The following is a 20,545-nucleotide window of genomic DNA, read 5'->3' on the forward strand; positions in this document are numbered from 1 at the left end:
TCTCTCTCTCCACTTCACCCCCGGTGCCTCACTGCTCCCCCTGCCCTAAGTGCATCACTACCTCTTCTTCTCTCCCATCCCAGGTGCCTCACTGCCCTATCTGCTCCAAGTGCCACAATGCCCCTGCTGCCATCTCCTGCCCCATGTTCCTCAATGCCCCATTTGCTCCCACTTGTCCCAAGTGCCTCACTGCCCCATTCGCTCACTTTGCCCCAAGTGCCTCACTACCTCTTCTGCCCACCATGCCCCAGGTGCCTTACTACCTCTTCAGCTCCCCTGCATCAGACTGCCAGCTGCGGCACACCACTGAGGCTGCATGCTCCACTGGTGGTGAGTTGCCCCTGTGTGTATGTGTAGAAGTGTGTCTGTGAGTCTCTCTATTAAAGTGTGCCTCTGTTTGTAAGATGTGCTGCTGTGTGTATGTAAAAGCGTATTGCTATGTACATGTCTTTAAGCCAACGTGAACATGTGTGTAAATCGTATTCAGATGTTTTATATTTTTTATATATATATATTTTTTTTACAATGATACAGGAGACACATGGAGTACATAGATCAGCAACCTCCAGACTCCAGCTGTTCTGAAACTACAACTCCCAGAATCCTCCTTTCACTTATATGGGAGATACGAGTAAGTGTGCATGCTGGGAGTTGTAGTTTTAGCTGGGGTGCCAAAGGTTGTTGACCCCTGATATCATAGGTATCATATCATTTTAAAACTTTGACTGGTCTCAATGGTGACGTGTCACTGCTGGGTCATGTGCCATTTTGGGAGACGTCACCACTGAGGCCAGTGATTGGCTACAGCAGTGCATGCGGCCCCGTCGGTGCAGGGACTGAAGTACATGGGTGGGGACAAGTCCTGGACAATCCCTTTTATGGAGTTGTCTGAGAGTTTTGAAAACCTTTTAGTGGGGCAGACAGGCTGCAGCCCCTTCAAATAGGAGTCAGACCAATCTAATATTAATAACTATTCTGACAATAGCATGTCAATATTTAAGTCTAAAAAAAAACCTTTAATTTGTTTTTTATATACAGTAGACAGTGGCGTACATACAGGGGTCGCAGTTGCGACCGGGCCCGGCACTCCAGGGGGCCCGTCCGCCTGTGGACCCCTGGCCCCTGCAGTAGTGCCACTCAGACTCAGGTGTGGGCCCGCGGCAGCGGTGGCAGCAGGTGACAAGGAGATGAACGCTTCCATTGTGGAAGTGCTCATTGTGGAAGTGCTCATTGTGATCTGTATCGCCGTTCTCAGGACAGCGATACAGATAGCTGTGCTGCGGCTGGGCAGGGGAGGGAGGTGTCTCCCTTCCCTGTTCCTCTGATAGGCTGCGGGCCTTGTGTTGGCAGCCTATCAGAACGGTGCAGGCATTGCGATGACGCGCCGCCTGAGCCGTACAGCGCGGGACACAGGCCCTAGAGGCCTGCATCGCATCGCTGCTAAGGAGGTAAGTATAAGGGTTTATTTTATTTTTTTAATACCGGACTTTACTGGGACATGAGGAGGAACTTCATACTGGCAAATGAGGGGGAGGGGGTTGGCACTTCTTACTGGCAAATGGGGGGGTTGGCAACTTGGCACTAACTGGCAAATGACGGGGGTTGGCACTTCTTACTGGCAAATGGGGGGGTTGGCAACTTGGCACTAACTGGCAAATGACGGGGGTTGGCACTTCTTACTGGCAAATGAAGGGGGTTGGCACTTCATACTGGCAAATAAGGGGTTTGGCACTTCATACTGGCAAATGAAGGTGGTGTTGGCACTTCATACTGGCACATGGGGGATTTGGCATTTGATACTGGCACACAGGGGGGTTGACACTTGATACTGGCACATGGGGGGTTGGCACTTGATACTGGCACATGGGGGGGAGAGGCACTTGTTACTGGCACATTATTGGGGGCACTATTGGGGACCACAGGGCACAGTATTGGGGTAGTAGGATGTTTTGTCCAGAAGATGGTAGGATGATGGAAAAGTAGTAAACTAAGATTTTTTTGTAAAACTGCAGAAATTAAAAACGGCGTAAAAATGGTGGTCTGGTCTGAAAGGAGAAGACGAGGACAGAGAACATCTACATCGAAGGAGACTTCACTGGATGTAAGAGGTACGGGCGCGATTTATGGGTGGGGCTGTGTGTGGGTGTGGTTTGAGGGCGGGTGGGGACACAGGGGCCCCATAATCTCCTATTGCCTGGGGAAATGCCCCTCCCGAGACCGGGGGGGGGGGGGGGGGCCATGGATCAGTTTCGCACCGGGGCCCCATGGATTGTGTGTACACCACTGCCAGTAGACCTATAGAAATATGTGAGAATACTATATTTCTTCAGCCAAAGCAAAAGTCAGCAACAAAAGTACATATTTCCAATGCCAGGGGCTTCGTTTCATCTGGCGTTCATCTGCGTAGCTGGATCTGCACCGGAGATTAATGGACGGACAGAACAATATATTGCCTTCTAAGCATTAGTTGATTCAGCATTTCATGGCTTTCTGAAAGTAAACACTTTAAAGCTTCATTAGGGCTGTTCTGCATGCAAAATGGTTTCAGGTGGAAAAAGTGCTTTGTTTGCTGTTTGGGGAATTCGTTAATTCTGCTGTCCTAGAGTCTGACTCTCATTCTTCTCCCTATACAAGCCATGAAACGCTAGGCTTTGTGTGGATGACGGGGACATTGGCAAGGGAACAACCTTGGTGCCGCTCACAGACAGGCATACTGAAGATGACTGCTCGGGCTTTGTCTTCTAGCACATATTATGCTTTCCATTTCTCGGAAGTAGCCTTCCGCCGCGAATCCGAGGATATGCGAGACAGAAAGACTATTAAAAAGCAAATGCTTTTGTGCGTGTACCATGAGCGAGCTGGAAGCGCAGAACCACTGAACATGAATAAATGAATAATGACATGCAAGGACTCACAATTAGGAATTTACCAGCGTAAAGCCTACAGAAATGCATTGACCCTATGGGGTGAAGTCTGTATATTGTGATTTCGCTCAGTAAGAAGAGCATTGCCGCATGCTGTGTACAGTTAAAGGGAACCTGTCATGTTGCACATGTTATAGAGCAGGAGGAGCTGAGCAGATTGATAAATAGTTTTATGGAGAAATATTCAGTATAACTTGTGTTTTCTCATTTAAATTCCTGCTCACTCTGGGTTTTGAAGTCAAGGAGTTGGTCCTATCAGTGACTGACAGCCTTCTCTCTATGACTGTGTATACAGAGAGCTGTCAATCACTGATAGGACCGCCTGTATAACTTACAATTTATACTGAATCTTTTCCTACTAGATAGTGATCTACTCGGCTCCTCCTGCTCTATAACATGGTGCCTGCAGCTCAAACACGATGTTCAACGCGACAGGTTCCCTTTAGGGCTCGTTTACACGACCGTGCCGTTTTTTGCTCTGCTATGTTTATTTCAAGCTGGCAGCTCAGGGGGCGTGTCCTTTCTGCTGCAGCTCAGGGGGAGTGTCCTTTCTGCTGCAGCTCTCTCCCTATCACAGCTCAGGAGGCATCCGAAGGATGGAACTGAGCATGTGCATCCACCTCATAAGAAAAACAACAAATAACAGGTGATGCTATATGTGGCAGGCGCAGTACTGTGGCATTAGAAGAATTTTGATATCTCAGACTTTTAGTCTAACCAGACTGTCTATTACTCTGTAATTCCTCTAGCGCCGTTCTATGGAAACAGTAGGTTTAAAGAGCACACCAAATGCTTGAAATAACTTCTTTATTAACTTCAACTTTTCTTCATATAACACTGCCGCCTCCATAACAGATAGTCCATGTACGGTACATAACACGTGTTGAAAAGATATCACAAAATGGCGGTATCTGTGCTGTTATCTGGTTTTAAATATCAAATAAAATTGTTGGTGACACAAAGTCCACTGTCAGAGTGATTGCGCCGGTACTCACTGCTGCCTCAATTATTTCCCACTGGAGGACAGCAGAAATGCAACCGGCAATTTAAAGACAAAGGGGGGGTCATTTACTAAGCTGAAATATGCCTAAATTAGGGATAATTAAGGCGTTGCACCACTATTTGCAACTTCGCCCTGCTCACGGCAGTTCTAAAATTGTGGGTGTGAGCGGCGAAGGGGACGGGTGGTGAAGTAGAGGATCTGTCTGGCTGCTCTGTGCCGGAACAGCCTGCTGGATCTCCTAATGGAGATGTGAATGAAACCTTACTTTTATTCTTCATCCATTAAAATTTTTGTACAGTTTGGGGATATTGCATATACAGACGTGGACAAAATTGTTGGTACCCTTTGGTCAATGAAAGAAAAAGTCACAATGGTCACAGAAATAACTTTAATCTGACAAAAGTAATAATAAATTAAAATTCTATAAATGTTAACCAATGAAAGTCAGACATTGTTTTTCAACCATGCTTCAACAGAATTATGTAAAAAAATAAACTCATGAAACAGGCATGGACAAAAATGATGGTACCCCTAACTTAATATTTTGTTGCGCAACCTTTTGAGGCAATCACTGCAATCAAACGCTTCCTGTAACTGTCAATGAGACATCTGCACCTCTCAGCAGGTATTTTGGCCCACTCCTCATGAGCAAACTGCTCCAGTTGTGTCCGGTTTGAAGGGTGCCTTTTCCAGACTGCATGTTTCAGCTCCTTCCAAAGATGCTCAATAGGATTGAGGTCAGGGCTCATAGAAGGCCACTTTAGAATAGTCCAATTTTTTCCTCTTAGCCATTCTTGGGTGTTTTTAGCGGTGTGTTTTGGGTCATTGTCCTGTTGCAAGACCCATGACCTGCGACTGAGACCAAGCTTTCTGACACTGGCTAGTACATTTCTCTCTAGAATTCCTTGATAGTCTTGAGATTTCATTGTACCCTGCACAGATTCAAGACACCCTGTGCCAGACGCAGCAAAGCAGCCCCAGAACATAACAGAGCCTCCTCCATGTTTCACAGTAGGGACAGTGTTCTTTTCTTGATATGCTTCATTTTTTCGTCTGTGAACATACAGCTGATGTGCCTTGGCAAAAACTTCGATTTTTGTCTCATCTGTCCACAGGACATTCTCCCAGAAGCTTTGTGGCTTGTCAACATGTAGTTTGGCATATTCCAGTCTTGCTTTTTTATGATTCGTTTTCAACAATGGTGTCCTCCTTGGTCGTCTCCCATGTAGTCCACTTTGGCTCAAACAACGACGGATGGTGCGATCTGACACTGATGTTCCTTGAGCATGAAGTTCACCTTGAATCTCTTTAGAAGTCTTTCTAGGCTCTTTTGTTACCATTCGGATTATCCGTCTCTTAGATTTGTCATCAATTTTCCTCCTGCGGCCACGTCCAGGGAGGTTGGCTACAGTCCCATGGATCTTAAACTTATGAATAATATGTGCAACTGTACTCACAGGAACATCTAGTTGCTTGGAGATGGTCTTATAGCCTTTACCTTTAACATGCTTGTCTATAATTTTCTTTCTGATCTCTTGAGACAGCTCTTTCCTTTGCTTCCTCTGGTCCATGTCGAGTGTGGTACACACCATATCACCAAACAACACAGTGATTACCTGGAGCCATATATATAGGCCCAATGGCTGATTACAAGGTTGTAGACACCTGTGATGCTAATTAGTGGACACACCTTGAATTAACATGTCCCTTTGGTCACATTATGTTCTGTGTTTTCTAGGGGTACCATCATTTTTGTCCATGCCTGTTTCATGAGTTTATTTTTTTACATAATTCTGTTGAAGCATGGTTGAAAAACAATGTCTGACTTTCATTGGTTAACATTTATAGAATTTTAATTTATTATTACTTTTGTCAGATTAAAGTTATTTCTGTGACCATTGTGACTTTTTCTTTCATTGACCAAAGGGTACCAACAATTTTGTCCACGTCTGTACATTGGACAACAGCCATTTCACGCCAGTTGCACTTGGAGGACCATGAAGAACTGCAATTGGTGGGAAATGACAGTGATCTGATGACCATGCAATATCTACATAATGAGTGCCACTAACTTCTTGTATTGGCATATGAAGAAAATAAAAGATTTTGATACAATAATATAGTTGAAACAGATACATTGTGTATATCTACACTTGTACATACCGACAGTCGACAACCAACATGTCTTAAAGGGTTTGTGTCACTTCATCAAATAGCATTTATTATGTAGAGAAAGTTAATACAAGGCACTAACTAATGTATTGTTATTATCCATATTGCTTCCTTTGCTGGCTGAATTCATTTTTCCATCACATTATACACTGCTTGTTTTATGAGTGCGGGACAATAGCCCCTCGGGCGGCCCGACGTCCACAGCATCATTGTAAGCTATGATGCTGTGTGCCCACGTGCGCACCATCAATGCCGCTCTGGGACATATGGCCCGCTCACGGACCATATACCTCGAAGTGCATACGGTCGGATGAGCAGTGACACTAGCCTCACTTGTCCTCATAACGTCGTAGGTGAGCTCTGCATGTAAATGCAGATCTCTACCTGCACTGATGAGCAGACATTTATCGGTTCCTTCCCAATAATTGCCTGCTCCATCAGGCAGTGTAAATCCATCATTAGGGCTCATGCACACGACAGTATTTTGCATTCAGTATACTGGCCGTTTTTTTAGTTCAGTATGCGGTACATATACTGAACCAATCATTTCAATGGTTCAACAAAAAAAAGTGTCTCCATGTGCATTCCGTTTCAGTATTTCCGTACCATGAAAAGATAAAACATTGTCCTATTCTTGTCCACAAATCATGGTGATTGGCTCCATTCAAGTCAATGGGTCAGAAAAAAAAACTGAACACATACGGAAATGCATCCGTATGTCTTCTGTGTCCATTCCGTTTTTGCTGAACCATCTATTGAAAATGTTATGCCCAGCCCAATTTTTTCTATGTAATTACTGTATACTGTATATGGCATATGGAAAAACGGAACAGAAAAAACGAAAGGAAACTGAAACAAAAAACTGAACAACAGATCTGTAAAAAACGGCCCGCAAAATACTGAAAAAGCCATACTGTCGTGTGCATGAGCCCTTATACTTTGTGCTATCACTTGTACTCAAACTAGGAGTAAAATGTTGACATCCAGTCAGCGATTTTTGACTTTGTGTGGCCTCACAGTTTCAATGATATTAGCATTAGATGTGTCTGGATATTAGATTGCTTTGCCTTCAGCATTCATTTTCTCACATATGTGCTCATCAGATGGTAATCTAGCTGCTTTCTATGGGTCTTAAGAGCTAAATCCAAACTGTAAACTGAAATGTGAAATTTCTTTTGGTGTAGATGACTCTGGGGATGATGAGCCAAGTTCGCAGTCTGACAAGAGCGAGTTGCACAGCTCCCTGAAGTCTCTGACCAATAAGCTAGAAGACCTCAGTACGTGCAATGACCTCATCGCCAAGCATGGAGCAGCACTGCAGCGCTCCCTGAGTGAGCTGGAGAGCCTGAAATTGCCAGCAGAGAGCAGTGAGAAGATCAAATCTGTGAATGAAAGGGCCACTCTCTTCAGGATCACTTCAAATGCGATGATCAATGTGAGTATTGTTGAAAAAAAAATTGTTTTTTTTTATGTGATAATGTAACCCTTCATTGTATGCAGACGTTGGCAAAATAATAATATAAGTCAAAAGTATTGTCCTAGTTCGCTTGACATGTTCATCAAGTTCAGCTAAGGGATCAGAGTAGTACTAGTGATACTGCAGTCCTAGGCCCAACCACTTTGGGTCTATTGCATTGTCAGCCTCATTAGTATTCACTTTAGTAGAGTGAATACTAGTGAAGATGTGTGGCCCTTGCTCGTTCAGTTTGTATCGGGGGAAGAGCCTTTTCCCAGCACATAGACATGAGATACTAAAAATGGCAGCTGTTGGCAATTAAACAGGAGTTTCTGTACTTAAAGAGGTTCTCCGGGGATTACTTAAAATGGCCACCAGCAACCTGTCCTGGAATGTGAGCAGGACCAGTTGCAGAGCTGCCTGAGGGGTGAGGGGGCAAGGCCTCTCTACACACATATACTACATATTGGTGACTGTTCCTGTCAGGCTGCTCAGCCATAATGGCATACCATCTATTGTAGAGCAGTGTAGTGAGGCCCTGCCCCCTCACCCCCCTAGTCAGCGGTGGCAACCAGTCCTCCTCACATTCTAGGACAGGTTGCTGGCCGCTATTATTAATTATTCCCAGGCAACTAATTTAAAAAGCTACTGGCAGCCTCTAAGAGCACATTTCTTTCCCCTTGCTGGGGTAATGCATCACAAGATCCCCACCAAATTGATCAAAACAAGTGCTCACACTGCAATACAGATTTTCAAAAGACAGCCAGATGATAGTCTTAGAGTGCAGTCAGATGTTGGTAGTCCCATCTGTCCTCGTTACACTTTGGGGGCTCTATCATTTTGATAGGAAAAAGAGCAACTCATGCTGAGTGGCTTGTCCAACCATCTCAAAAGAAGTGTAACTGTATGGGTGAGACTGGTGAACGGTCACAAATGTGATCGGCAGATGGGACATCCTGCTGCTACGGGAAGGGTGCGCATTGTGTCACGTTACTGTAGGATCAGACGATGTATTTATTTATTTTTATCACCTGTAACCACAGAGACACACATGTCAGCACAGAGGCTGGATACGTGAAATCAGCTAAAGCTTTTCTTTTCCGATGCTTTGAAACATTAAAATATGGTTACAGAGCGGTACATAGCCTATAAATCCCTGTGATTTAATGCAAATACCCAATAAAACATTTAACAAAGTGCAGATGTGGCTACAGACAGGGCTGTTTTAACACATTGGGGACTTCGGGGTACTCGAAGCAAACATTATACACCCTAAGAACAATTCTGTTTGTTTAGAGGCATTTTATATACATATATGCATGATAGGAAAAGTTTGGACTCACTAATGATGTCTGCTTTGACCCTCTAGAGCAGGCATCCTCAAACTGCGGCCCTCCAGCTGTTGCAAAACTACAACTCCCAGCATGCCTGAACAGCCTTCCGGTATCAGCTGGAGGGCCGCAGTTTGAGGATGCCTGCTCTAGAGTGCTAGCTTTTCTTTTCTATCTAACCCACACCACCATGATGATTTCCTGCCACAATTCGATAGTGCCCCTGAAATCAATATTGCCGTATGGATAGTAACCCACACCATAACAGTGTCTCAGAGTGCACCACACAATAAAAATACCTCTGATTTGCTCCACACAGTTATAATGTCCCTTTAGGTTGCCTTTGGGAGTAGTACTCCCTGTATACCCCACACAATAATAGTATCTCCTTTGGGTCCCTTACAATAACAGTGCCCCTTTATGCCCCACACAACAATATTCATCTCCCATGTGCCCCCACATAGAGTAATAATGCCCCTCCATGGTAAACATATTTTTTATATTGAGTGTTTCCATAAGAGAGATACTTGTGTCAAAGAGCTCATTGGAGTGTTCCAGAAGTGCTACTGTCTTTGGGAGTACTACAGTCAGAGACAGACTGTGACTTGGCAAGGTCAGCTGTTTGAAGAGAACACAGACATTGCAGCAGCGAACAGGTGTAATTACCGCTCCTCGTAACTACAGGCCCATTAAGTCCAATGCCATGCACCTTCCCCTGCATCATGGCAGGTGCGCCCCTGATTGTAACAAATGACAAGGCAGTAAACCAATAACTTTCTTTTCTTCCTTAGTTTTCAGCTATATCCACATCCTGAGGACATGGATATAGTTGAAAGTGGTGTTACTGCCAGGAGACTTGGCTACTAAGGGCCCGATGCATGTGAAGAAGACCTGGCTATATACTGTATATTCATATATACAAACCGGATTCCCAAAAAGTTGGGAAACTATACAAATCGTGAATAAAAACTGAATGCAATGATGTGGAGGTGCCAACTTCTTATATTTTATTCAGAATAGAACATAAATCACGGAACAAAAGTTTAAACTGAGAAAATGTACCATTTTAAGGGAAAAATATGTTGAATCAGAATTTCATGGTGTCAACAAATCCCCAAAAAGTTGGGACAAGGCCATTTTCACCACTGTGTGGCATCTCCCCTTCTTCTTACAACACTCAACAGACGTCTGGGGACCGAGGAGACCAGTTTCTCAAGTTTAGAAATAGGAATGCTCTCCCATTCTTGTCTAATACAGGCCTCTAACTGTTCAATCGTATGGGGCCTTCTTTGTTGCACCTTCCTCTTTATGATGTGCCAAATGTTCTCTATAGGTGAAAGATCTGGACTGCAGACTGGCCATTTCAGTACCCGGATCCTTCTCCTACGCAGCCATGATGTTGTGATTGATGCAGAATGTGGTCTGGCATTATCTTGTTGAAAAATGCAGGGTCTTCCCTGAAAGAGATGACGTCTGGATGGGGGCATATGTTGTTCTAGAACCTGAATATATTTTTCTGCATTGATGGTGCCTTTCCAGACATGCAAGCTGCCCATGCCACACGCACTCATGCAACCCCATACCATCAGAGATGCAGGCTTCTGAACTGAGCATTGATAACAACTTGGGTTGTCCTTGTCCTCTTTGGTCCGGATGACATGGCGTCCCAGATTTCCAAAACGAACTTTGAATCGTGACTCGTCTGACCACAGAACAGTCTTCCATTTTGCCACACTCCATTTTAAATGATCCCTGGCCCAGTCAAAACGCCTGAGCTCGTGGATCTTGCTTAGAAATGGCTTCTTCTTTGCACTGTAGAGTTTCAGCTGGCAACAGCGGATGGCACGGTGGATTGTGTTCACTGACAATGGTTTCTGGAAGTATTCCTGAGCCCATTCTGTAATTTCCTTTACAGTAGCATTCGTGTTTGTGGTGCAGTGCCGTTTAAGGGCCCGGAGATCACGGGCATCCAGTATGGTTTTACGGCCTTGACCCTTACGCACAGAGATTGTTCCAGATTCTCTGAATCTTCGGATGATGTTATGCACAGTTGATGATGATGGATGCAAAGTCTTTGCAATTTTTCGCTGGGTAACACCTTTCTGATATTGCTCCACTATCTTTCTGCCCAACATTGTGGGAATTGGTGATCCTCTACCCATCTTGGCTTCTGAGAGACACTGCCACTCTGAGAAGCTCTTTTTATACCCAATCATGTTGCCAATTGACCTAATTAGTGTTAATTGGTCTTCCAGCTCTTCGTTATGCTCAAATTTACTTTTTCCAGCCTCTTATTGCTACTTGTCTCAACTTTTTGGGGATTTGTTGACACCGTGAAAATTTGAATCAACGTATTTTTCCTTTAAAATGATACATTTACTCGGATTAAACGTTTGATCTGTCATCTACGTTCTATTACAAATAAAATATTGACATTTGCCATCTCCACATCATTGCATTCAGTTTTTATTCACAATTTGTTTAGTGTCCCAACTTTTTGGGAATCCGGTTTGTACATGTTTAGAGAATCCACGGGTTATTTCTGTTGCAGTTTTATAATATTTGGTTGCTTAATACTGTTTCATAGCTCAGGAAATTCTGTTACAACAGTGATATTGTTATGAAAGGGGCTGCTGTGAGTGTGTAGCTTTCCATTTACATTGAGTGAGTAGCAAAGCTGGAACACATGCAACTCTTTATTAAAGATATTAGATTAATATAGGTGTGTATCTACGTAGGCACAAAAATGCACACATATGTACATACATAGACAGATATGTCTGATAGATAAGGCCTAGTTCACACGAACGTTTTTTTTGCGGGTGTACGGGCCGTTTTTTTGTGTTCCGTATACGGTCCGTATACGGAACCATTCATTTCAATGGTTCCGCAAAAAAAACGGAATGTGTTCCGTATGCCTTCCGTTTCCGTTTTTCCGTTTTTCCGTTCCGTTGAAAGATAGAGCTTGTCCTATATTTGGCCGTAAATCACAGGTCGTGGCTCCATTCAAGTCAATGGATCCGCAAAAAAAACGGAACACATACGGAAATGCATCCGTATGTCTTCCGTTTCCGTTCCGTTTTTTCTGAACCATCTATTGAAAATGTTATGGCCAGCCCAATTTTTCCTATGTAATTACTGTAAACTGTACATGGCATACGGAAAAACGGAACGGAACAACGGAACGGAAACGGAAACACAACGGAACTCAAAAACGGAACAACGGATCCGTGAAAAACGGACCGCAAAAAACTATAAAAGCCATACGTTCGTGTGAACTAGGCCTAAGTCTGAGACGTGGCCCCCACTGCTGTCCATGGACACAGCAGTGACATCATCTGACTTCCTGACAACTCTCTGCATGCGGTAGCTATTTTGTGAAGATGCAGACGGGACTCCAGAGTGGAGGATTGGTGGCAGGATCGTTCAAAAAGAGGGCACCAGGTATGTTGACTATAAATTTCACCATGTATAGTCACATTTTTTGACCGGAAGGTTGTGTCAAGTTTAGATTTGGCTTCCCATTGGATGCCATTGTTTATTCCTGTGTATGTGATTATGTATAACATGTTATATTATAACTTACTATTGTGGACATATTTTACATAGTTTAGGCCCGATTTAGTAGTTTTGATTAGGTGTGAGATTTATTTAGTTATAATGCTAAAGGTTTCTACCTGCTCTGAGTGTGTTGACTAAAGTCTCATGTAGATGTGACCTTTTTGTTTAGGTTGCAGCATTGTGTGGCCGTTGTGTTGTTTTTTGGAAGCGATGGAGCCCAATCCAAAGGGATTTAGACCAGTGACAGTGGTGCGGTTGGGCAGCTGCCCCGGCAAGTGCTGTGATGTGGTGGCATTGCTGTGTAGTCTTGGATGCGCAAAATGTCCCTTTTCCCTCTTTTTCAGATTTTTTTTTTACAAGGCTTTTAATCTAAAAGAGCATTCCAGGATTTTGATATTCATAGCCCCCCGCCGATCATCTGTTTTGGAGTAGCTATGGTGCCCAATGGGAGCAGCACTGCAGTTACCAGCTTGTGGACGGTGCTGTTCAGTTTTGGTGCTGGAGCTATCCTGCAGCAGTTCATTAGTAGGTCTCCCGGGTGTCGGAACCCTGACAATCTCATATTGATGCCCTGTCCTGAGACTAGGCCATTAATATAAAAATCCTGGAATACCCCTTTAAAATTAGGAATATAGATCTTAACGTAAAATGAACTGGTACTCTTTCCCTGTGCCAGTTGCTCCTTTAGTTGCCTGGTGGTGGAGGCACCACTTTGTTTTTCTGCTACAGGGGCATAACAAATATGGTTGCAGGTGGTGTGACCGGGTCCACCGCAGAACCACCCACAGTCTAGCAACAGTACTGTCTCTACTCCAGTCTCACTTTCCTAACATGCACAGGTATGTTCCCTGCAGCACAATGCATACCAGAGATGCACTCAGCAAGTATTTGTTCAGTTATGGCTACTTTTACATCTGCACTTTCCCTTTCCACTATTAAGATCCGTCATAGGATCTCAATAGTGGATGAAAACGCTTCCATTTTGTCCCCATTCATTGTCAATAGGGACAAAACTGAACTAAACTAAATGGAATGCACCAGAATGCATTCCGTTCCGTTTGTTGCGTCCCCATCACGGACAGAATAATGCTGCAGGCAGCGTTTTTCTGTCTGCAATGTGGTACAGACCGAACCGGAGTTCGGGAAATGTTTTTTTACAGTACAAAATAATTTTTGAAGTTATTACCCAAAGTCTCGTGAGACTTCGTGAAGTAATAACTTCGCCGCATCGGAGCCAATACATTCTAATACTGTACAGCGCTCCTGCTCCGTACAGTATTAGAACAACGTTTTATATGAATCGACTTCGGATGTTCCATCCGAAGTCGATTCGCTCATCCCCAGGTATAATGACTGCTGGCACCTGGGGCAGTTGTTCAGATACCAATCGCTTACTATATATGATGAGGGGATGTTAAGAAACTAATAAATAGCTTTCCAGGGTGGCATGTTAAAGGGCATCTGTCAGCAGATTTGTACCTATGAAACTGGCTGACCTGCTACATGTGCGCTTGGCAGCTGGAGGCACAAATACTTTTATAAATTGTGTCTCCTCTCAGTAGCAGTCATTTTGATATAGCAGTATGCATAGTTTACAGGCTGGGGGCAGGGCTGGAAGCGTAGTTTTTTTTGTGTTTTTTACACTTTGTGCCTCCCAAAAGTTGGGGGACATTTAACATCTAAGGGCCGCATGTTCCCCCCAGAATTCAACTGTACTGCCATCCCCTGGACAATGATACAGTTTCATACTGTGACGCAGGCGGCAGTATTTTGTGCTGCACTGTGGTATCTGCTTCTACATTAGGGTATTGCTGGCCCTGCCTACTTCTGTTGTCCTCCTTTCTGTCAGTTTGGACCCACCAATATCATGGGGCCACTTTTAGGTTATTTCCAGGGCCACTTTAAATCCCCAGTCCGCCCTGTCCACACATAGCAGAAGAATTCCACATAGAGATATGAGCATGCTGTGGATTTCCATATTTGTACACCTGTCTGAGGCATCAATCTCAGTTCTCATCTTATTTAGATTATTTTTGCTTTCCTTTTCATTCACATTGGCACATTTTTGCATTGTTCCTAGACCTTCTGCATCATAAACCAAATCCATTGTGATTATGTCCCTGACCAAATCTTTTTCACACTTTTTCTGTGTGAACCAGGACTTCTCGTCCATATAGAATTATGTATACATAATAAGATGCTTTCCTCTAAGTTAAACTTTTTTAATGCAACTAATATTGATAGCACAATGATGTTTAACAGTTACTTTGATGTATCAGTGTTTTTTGTTCATTATATTTAGCATTTTTCCCCACAATATGACACCACCTCAATCTTTGAAGTAATTTCTGATTTTTCTGTATTTAAAAGGTTGCTTTTCCCTCTTATAACTTTTTTCCCATAGATTTATATTTAAGACATTACGTATGACATCATAAAACATCATTATGACATCATAAGATATCATTATGATATCATAAGAAATTAAGACCTAAAAAGACATCAGTAAGACATCATAAGACATTGTTCTTGACCTCATAAGCCATTAATTATGACATTGTAAGACATTGGTATAAATTTAGTAGAAATTAATTAAAGAGGACCTTTCATGGGTCCAGGCATTATGAAATAACTACCAGGATATGTAGGGCATAGTGCACTGATGCAATATTGCTTACTATTTTTTCTGGGCACCGTTCCATTCGCCCTCTGTGCCCCGCTGCAGTTTTCCCGGCTGGTATGCTAATGCATATTATCGGTACAGGAAGGAGGAGACTGCACTGTTTTCTCAATGGGCGTCTCCTTCTCCCAGGCTGTTGCATGGTCTATTCGCAGCGGAAAGTGTCACAGCCAGGGAGAAGGAGACGCCCACTGAGAAACAGTGCAGTCTCCTCCTCCCTGTACCGATGATATTTATTAGCATACCAGCTGGGAAAACTGCAGGGGGGCACAGCGGGCGAATGGAGCCCTTTAAGTTCCTATACAAGACGGCACGCAAAGTTGAAATTAGATGAGATCATTTATTTGTCCAGATGAGTTGTGCGCATCACAAATAATGGTTTGCAACATTTTGGGCCCAGGATTGGTAAAGCCCCACCCCAAGGCGTGGAGGCTATGTGCACATACAGCACAGCATGAAAAAGAGCTGTACCAATTTAGGATCCAAAACATAGCAAACTATTATATGTGATGCACAACTCGGCTGGACCAATAAATTACCTCGTCTAACCTAGTGTGCTGTCCTGCAAGTTGATCCAGAGGAAGGAAAAAAAAAAAACTGTGCGGTACAAGCCAATTTTCCCTACTTAAGGGGGAAAAAATTCCTTCCCGACTCCAATAAGGCAATCAGACTAACTCCCTGGATCAACGACCCCTCTCTTGTAGCTATAGCCTGTAATATTATTACGCTCCAGAAATACATCCAGGCCCCTCTTGAATTCCTTTATTGTACTCACCATAACCACCTCCTCAGGCAGAGAGTTCCATAGTCTCACTGCTCTTATCGTAAAGAATCCTCTTCTATGTTTGTGTACAAACCTTCTTTCCTCCAGACGCAGAGGATGTCCCCTCGTCACAGTCCTAGGGATAAATAGATGATGATCTCTGTACTGACCCCTGATATATTTATACATAGTAATTAGATCTCCCCTCAGTCATCTTTTTTCTAAAGTGAATAACCCTAATGTTGATAATCTTTCAGGGTACTGTAGTTGCCCCATTCCAGTTATTGCTTTAGTTGCCCTTCTCTGAACCATCTCCGGTTCGACTATGTCTACCTTGTTCACAGGAGCCCAGAACTGTACACATTACTCCATATGTGGTCTGACTAGTAATTTGTAAAGTGTCAGGACTATGTTCTCATCATGGGCATCTATGCTTCTCTTGATGCAACCCATTATCTTATTGGCCTTGGCAGCAGCTGCCTGACACTGATTCTTACTGCTTAGTTTGCTGTTTATTAAAATTCCTAGGTCTTTTTTAATGTCAGTGTTACCCAGTGTTTTACCATTTAGTATGTACGGGTGACTTGCATTATTCCTTCCCATGTGCATAACCTTACATTTGTCAGTGTTAAACCTCATCTGCCAGTTCTCTGCCCAAGCCTCTAATCTATCCAGATCCATCTGTAGCTGTATATTGTCCTCTTCAGTGTTAATTACTTTACACAGATTAGTGTCAACTGCAAAAATTGATATTTTACTGTGCAAGCCTTCTACAAGATCATTAATAAATATATTGAAGAGAATAGGGCCCAGTACTGACCACTGAGGTACTCCGCTAGTGACCCAATCTGAGTGTGTACCATTAATAACCACCCTCTGTTTTCTATTATTGAACCAGTTACTTACCCACATACAGACGTTTTCTCCCAGTCCGAGCATTCTCATTTTATATACTAACCTTTTATGTGGTACAGTGTCAAATGCTTTGGAGAAGTCCAGATATACGACATCCATTGATTCACCACTGTCAGGTCTAGAACTTAACTCCTCATAAAAACTGATTAAATTAGTTTGACATGACCGATCCCTCATGAAGCCATGCTGATATGATGTTATTTGCTTGTTTTCATTGAGATCCTCCAAGATAGCATCTCTTAAAAAACCTTCAAACAGTTTACTCACAACAGATGTTAAACTTACTGGCATATAGTTTCCGGGGTCTGTTTTTGCACCCTTTTTGAATATTGGCACCACATTGGCTATGCGCCAATCCTGTGGGACATTCCCTGTCAGTATAGAGTCTGCAAATATCAGAAATAAGGGTCTGGCTATGACATTACTTAATTCTCTTAGGATACGGGGTGTATGCCATCTGCCCCTGGCGATTTGTTTATTTTAATATTTTTAAGTTGCTGTTGTACTTCTTTCTGGGTCAGACAGGGCACTTTTAATGGGGAATTTACTTTTACATTCTGCATTTCATCTGACAGTTTATTTTCCTCAGTGAATACAGTGGAGAAAAAAATATTTAATAGCTTTGCTTTCTCCTTGTCACTCTCTGCAACTACCCCCTCAGATTTATACTTTTTACCTTTATATAATTGAAGAACATTTTAGGGTTAGTTTTGCTCTCTTTGGCAATTAATCTCTTGGTCTCTAGATTGGCAGCTTTTATTTGTTTTTTACATATTCAATTTTTTTCCTTATAGTTTTTCAGTGCTTCCTCGCTACCCTCCTGTTTTAGTCATTTAAATGCTTTCTTTTTGTCATTTATTGCCTTCTTTACAGTTCTATTTATCCACATTCGTTTCTTCTTTTTTCTTAACCTTTTATTCCCATAAGGTATGTACCTCTCACAATTAGATTTTAGGTTGCTTTTAAAAATATCCCATTTTGTGGTGACTTTGTCCCAGTTAGTTAGGCCTATGGCCTCTCTTAGTTTGCTAAAGTTTGCTTTTTTGAAGTTTGGTATTTTTGTTCCTCCCTGTAGAAACGCTTGTTTGAAGGATAATTGGAAGGTTATTACTTTATGGTCACTATTTCCCAGGTGTCCCCCGACCTGTACATCTGTTGTTCTGTCAGGTCTATTGGTTAATACTAAGTCCAGTATGGCCGTCCCTCTAGTCGGGTCCTGAACCAGTTGGGAAAGGTAATTGTCGTTGGTTATTGACAAGTACCTGTTTCCTTTATGAGATGTATAGCTTTCAGTTTCCCAGTCTATATCTGGGTAGTTGAAGTCCCACATAATAACCACCTCATTATGATTTGCCCCCTCGTCTATCTCGTTTAGCATTAGATTTTCTGTGGACTCTGGTATATTAGGTGGTTTATAGTAAACTCCTATTAGTAATTTATTATTGTTTTCAGCTCCATGTATCTCTACCCACAGTGACTCCACATGTTCATGTCCCTCACTTATATCTTCTCGGACTGTGGGCTTTAGACAGGACTTTACATAAAGGCAGACCCCTCCTACTCTCCGGTTTTGAGTATCCTTTCTAAACAGACTGTAACCCTGTACATTAACCGCCCAGTCATAGCTATCATCCAGCCATGTCTCAGTTATTCCCACTATGTCATAGTCCTCCTCACACATCACTAATTCCAGTTCACCAGTTTTATTAGTCAGGCTTCTGGCATTAGTATACATACAATTAAGAGGTTTATGTATATTTTTTACCCTACACCTTTCCTTCTGAACTGTTTTAGTCCCTCCTTCCATTCTTCCCCCAGTCCCATTACCTTGCCCCGGTCTCTATCTGCCCTATCTTCCCCTCCTATAACGTAATTACCCTCCCCCAGTCCCTAGTTTAAACACTCCTCCAACCTTCTAGCCATCTTTCTCCCCAACACAGCTGCCCCTTCCCCATTGAGGTGCATATTGGAACTTTGTGTTTGTTGTTCCCATTGGTGGGAAGGGGACAGAAGATGTGCACCCAATGCTGACTTCACTTTGATACATTATCATTATGATATCTTAAGACACTAAGAGATCATAAAACACCATCAGACATTTTTACATCACGCCCTTTACAAGTGAATACAATTCTCCTCTATACCCTCTGTGTATACTAGACAAGAAATTAGAAATACATTGTATTATTCTTTTTATAAAGAATACATATAAAAAGAAACACTATTGTAGAAGAGATGTGGACATGTCCATAAACATTGTCACAGTATCCAACAGAAAAAGGATTGCTTACACTGAATAGAAGCAAGGTTTATATTAATAAGTTGGTTCTTTTGTATTTTATGACTAAGCAGCTTTATTTATAAAAATTTTGAATCCATCAAAATGATTTATTTTAGTAAATCTTGTTTAAATGTGATTTCCAGAACTAAAATATTGATGACCTATTCTTAAGATCAGTTATCAATATCTGATCCACAAAGGTCTGACTCCTGCCTCTGATCAAAGGATGTTTGGAGAGGCAGTGGAGCTCTGGTGAGTGCTGCAGCCTCCTCACAGCATACCAAGCACAGTGCCAGACATTGTATGGTGGCTGTGATTGGTATTGCAGCCCACTCCAGTTCACTTGAATGGGACTAAGCTGCGTTTCGGATATGTGACGGATGAACATGACATCATTGACCTAGGAAGAGGCAGCAGCCCTGAAAGGAGTAGCGCAACCTCAAACAGCTCATCGGGCAGGTGTGCCACAAGGCAGAGCCCCCACCAATCTGAAATTGATGACCTATTCTGAGTACAAGGAATGAATATTGTACTCCTGGAAAACCTTTAAGCTTACCTGAAATAAACACATGCCCTAACAATATAGTAAATAATTTCCAAATATATAATATGGTAACTGGATGCTATATTTTAGGATATTGCCGAAGACCTGATGCTCAAGGTCAGTTGATTAATATGTACGTTTGTGTAATGTATGTGCAGACATCATTTACCGTTGATACATTTTTGTCTTCAGAGACTTCAACACGTCAGTCCTACAGCTGCTTCCACCATGGAGATGTGACTGTGACATTCCACTGCTAATTGGAGTCATTTGTAACAGTTGGTTTACTGCACCTGATGTTATAGCTTCTGGTTACATCACGATTAAGTAAGCTTATAATGGCAGGACCTCAGGTGTTTCCATACATTTGTACCATACTGTTCTACCCTGAGCCATTACATAATATAATATAACTTGGTCTTGAGGAGCATATAGGAAAGTAAACTGAAGTCACATTTTTATGAAAAATCTAGATGGATCAGCTAATATGTGACTAACACATTATAAAAGCATATCATCATTATTACTTTCAAAACTATGTGAAAGAAGTCATATACTGTAATTGTGCGCACTGCGCAGACTATCATGTTTGCATGGTAAACCAGTATACCTAAACTGGCCATAACACTGCAGCATTGAAAGGGATGCAGCTTAGATAGAGTCTTCGGCACATCATGTGCCACCTAATTTGGTAACTACTGTACCTCATAGGGCCTTTGATTGTAGTAAAAAGCTTACATGGTTGGTTCTCCACAGAAGTGAGTAGCTCAGAATACCTGTAGTACATTTCTCTTAGTTGTCATAGCCCAGGTATTCCCATCTCAAAAAATGGGGGCATATCACTAGGATATGCCCCCATTGTCTGATAGGTGCGGGTCCCACCTCTGGAACCTGCACGTTCACTGAGAACGGAGC

At 42.7% G+C, this 20,545-nt stretch overlaps 1 protein-coding gene across 4 annotated transcripts in view; it reads left to right on the plus strand.

Moving 5' to 3' along the window:
- OSBP2 (oxysterol binding protein 2) overlaps positions 1-20,545 on the plus strand; it is a 273,565-nt gene that overhangs the window by 147,951 nt on the left and 105,069 nt on the right. For all 4 annotated transcript variants that reach the window (XM_044275848.1, XM_044275846.1, XM_044275845.1 and 1 more), the window contains one exon: positions 7,284-7,534. In XM_044275848.1, coding sequence (XP_044131783.1) covers positions 7,284-7,534 — 251 coding nt within the window. The remainder of the gene's footprint in view (positions 1-7,283; positions 7,535-20,545) is intronic.

The sequence above is a fragment of the Bufo gargarizans genome, chromosome 1 (assembly GCF_014858855.1).
Source record: "Bufo gargarizans isolate SCDJY-AF-19 chromosome 1, ASM1485885v1, whole genome shotgun sequence".
NCBI lineage: Eukaryota > Metazoa > Chordata > Amphibia > Anura > Bufonidae > Bufo > Bufo gargarizans.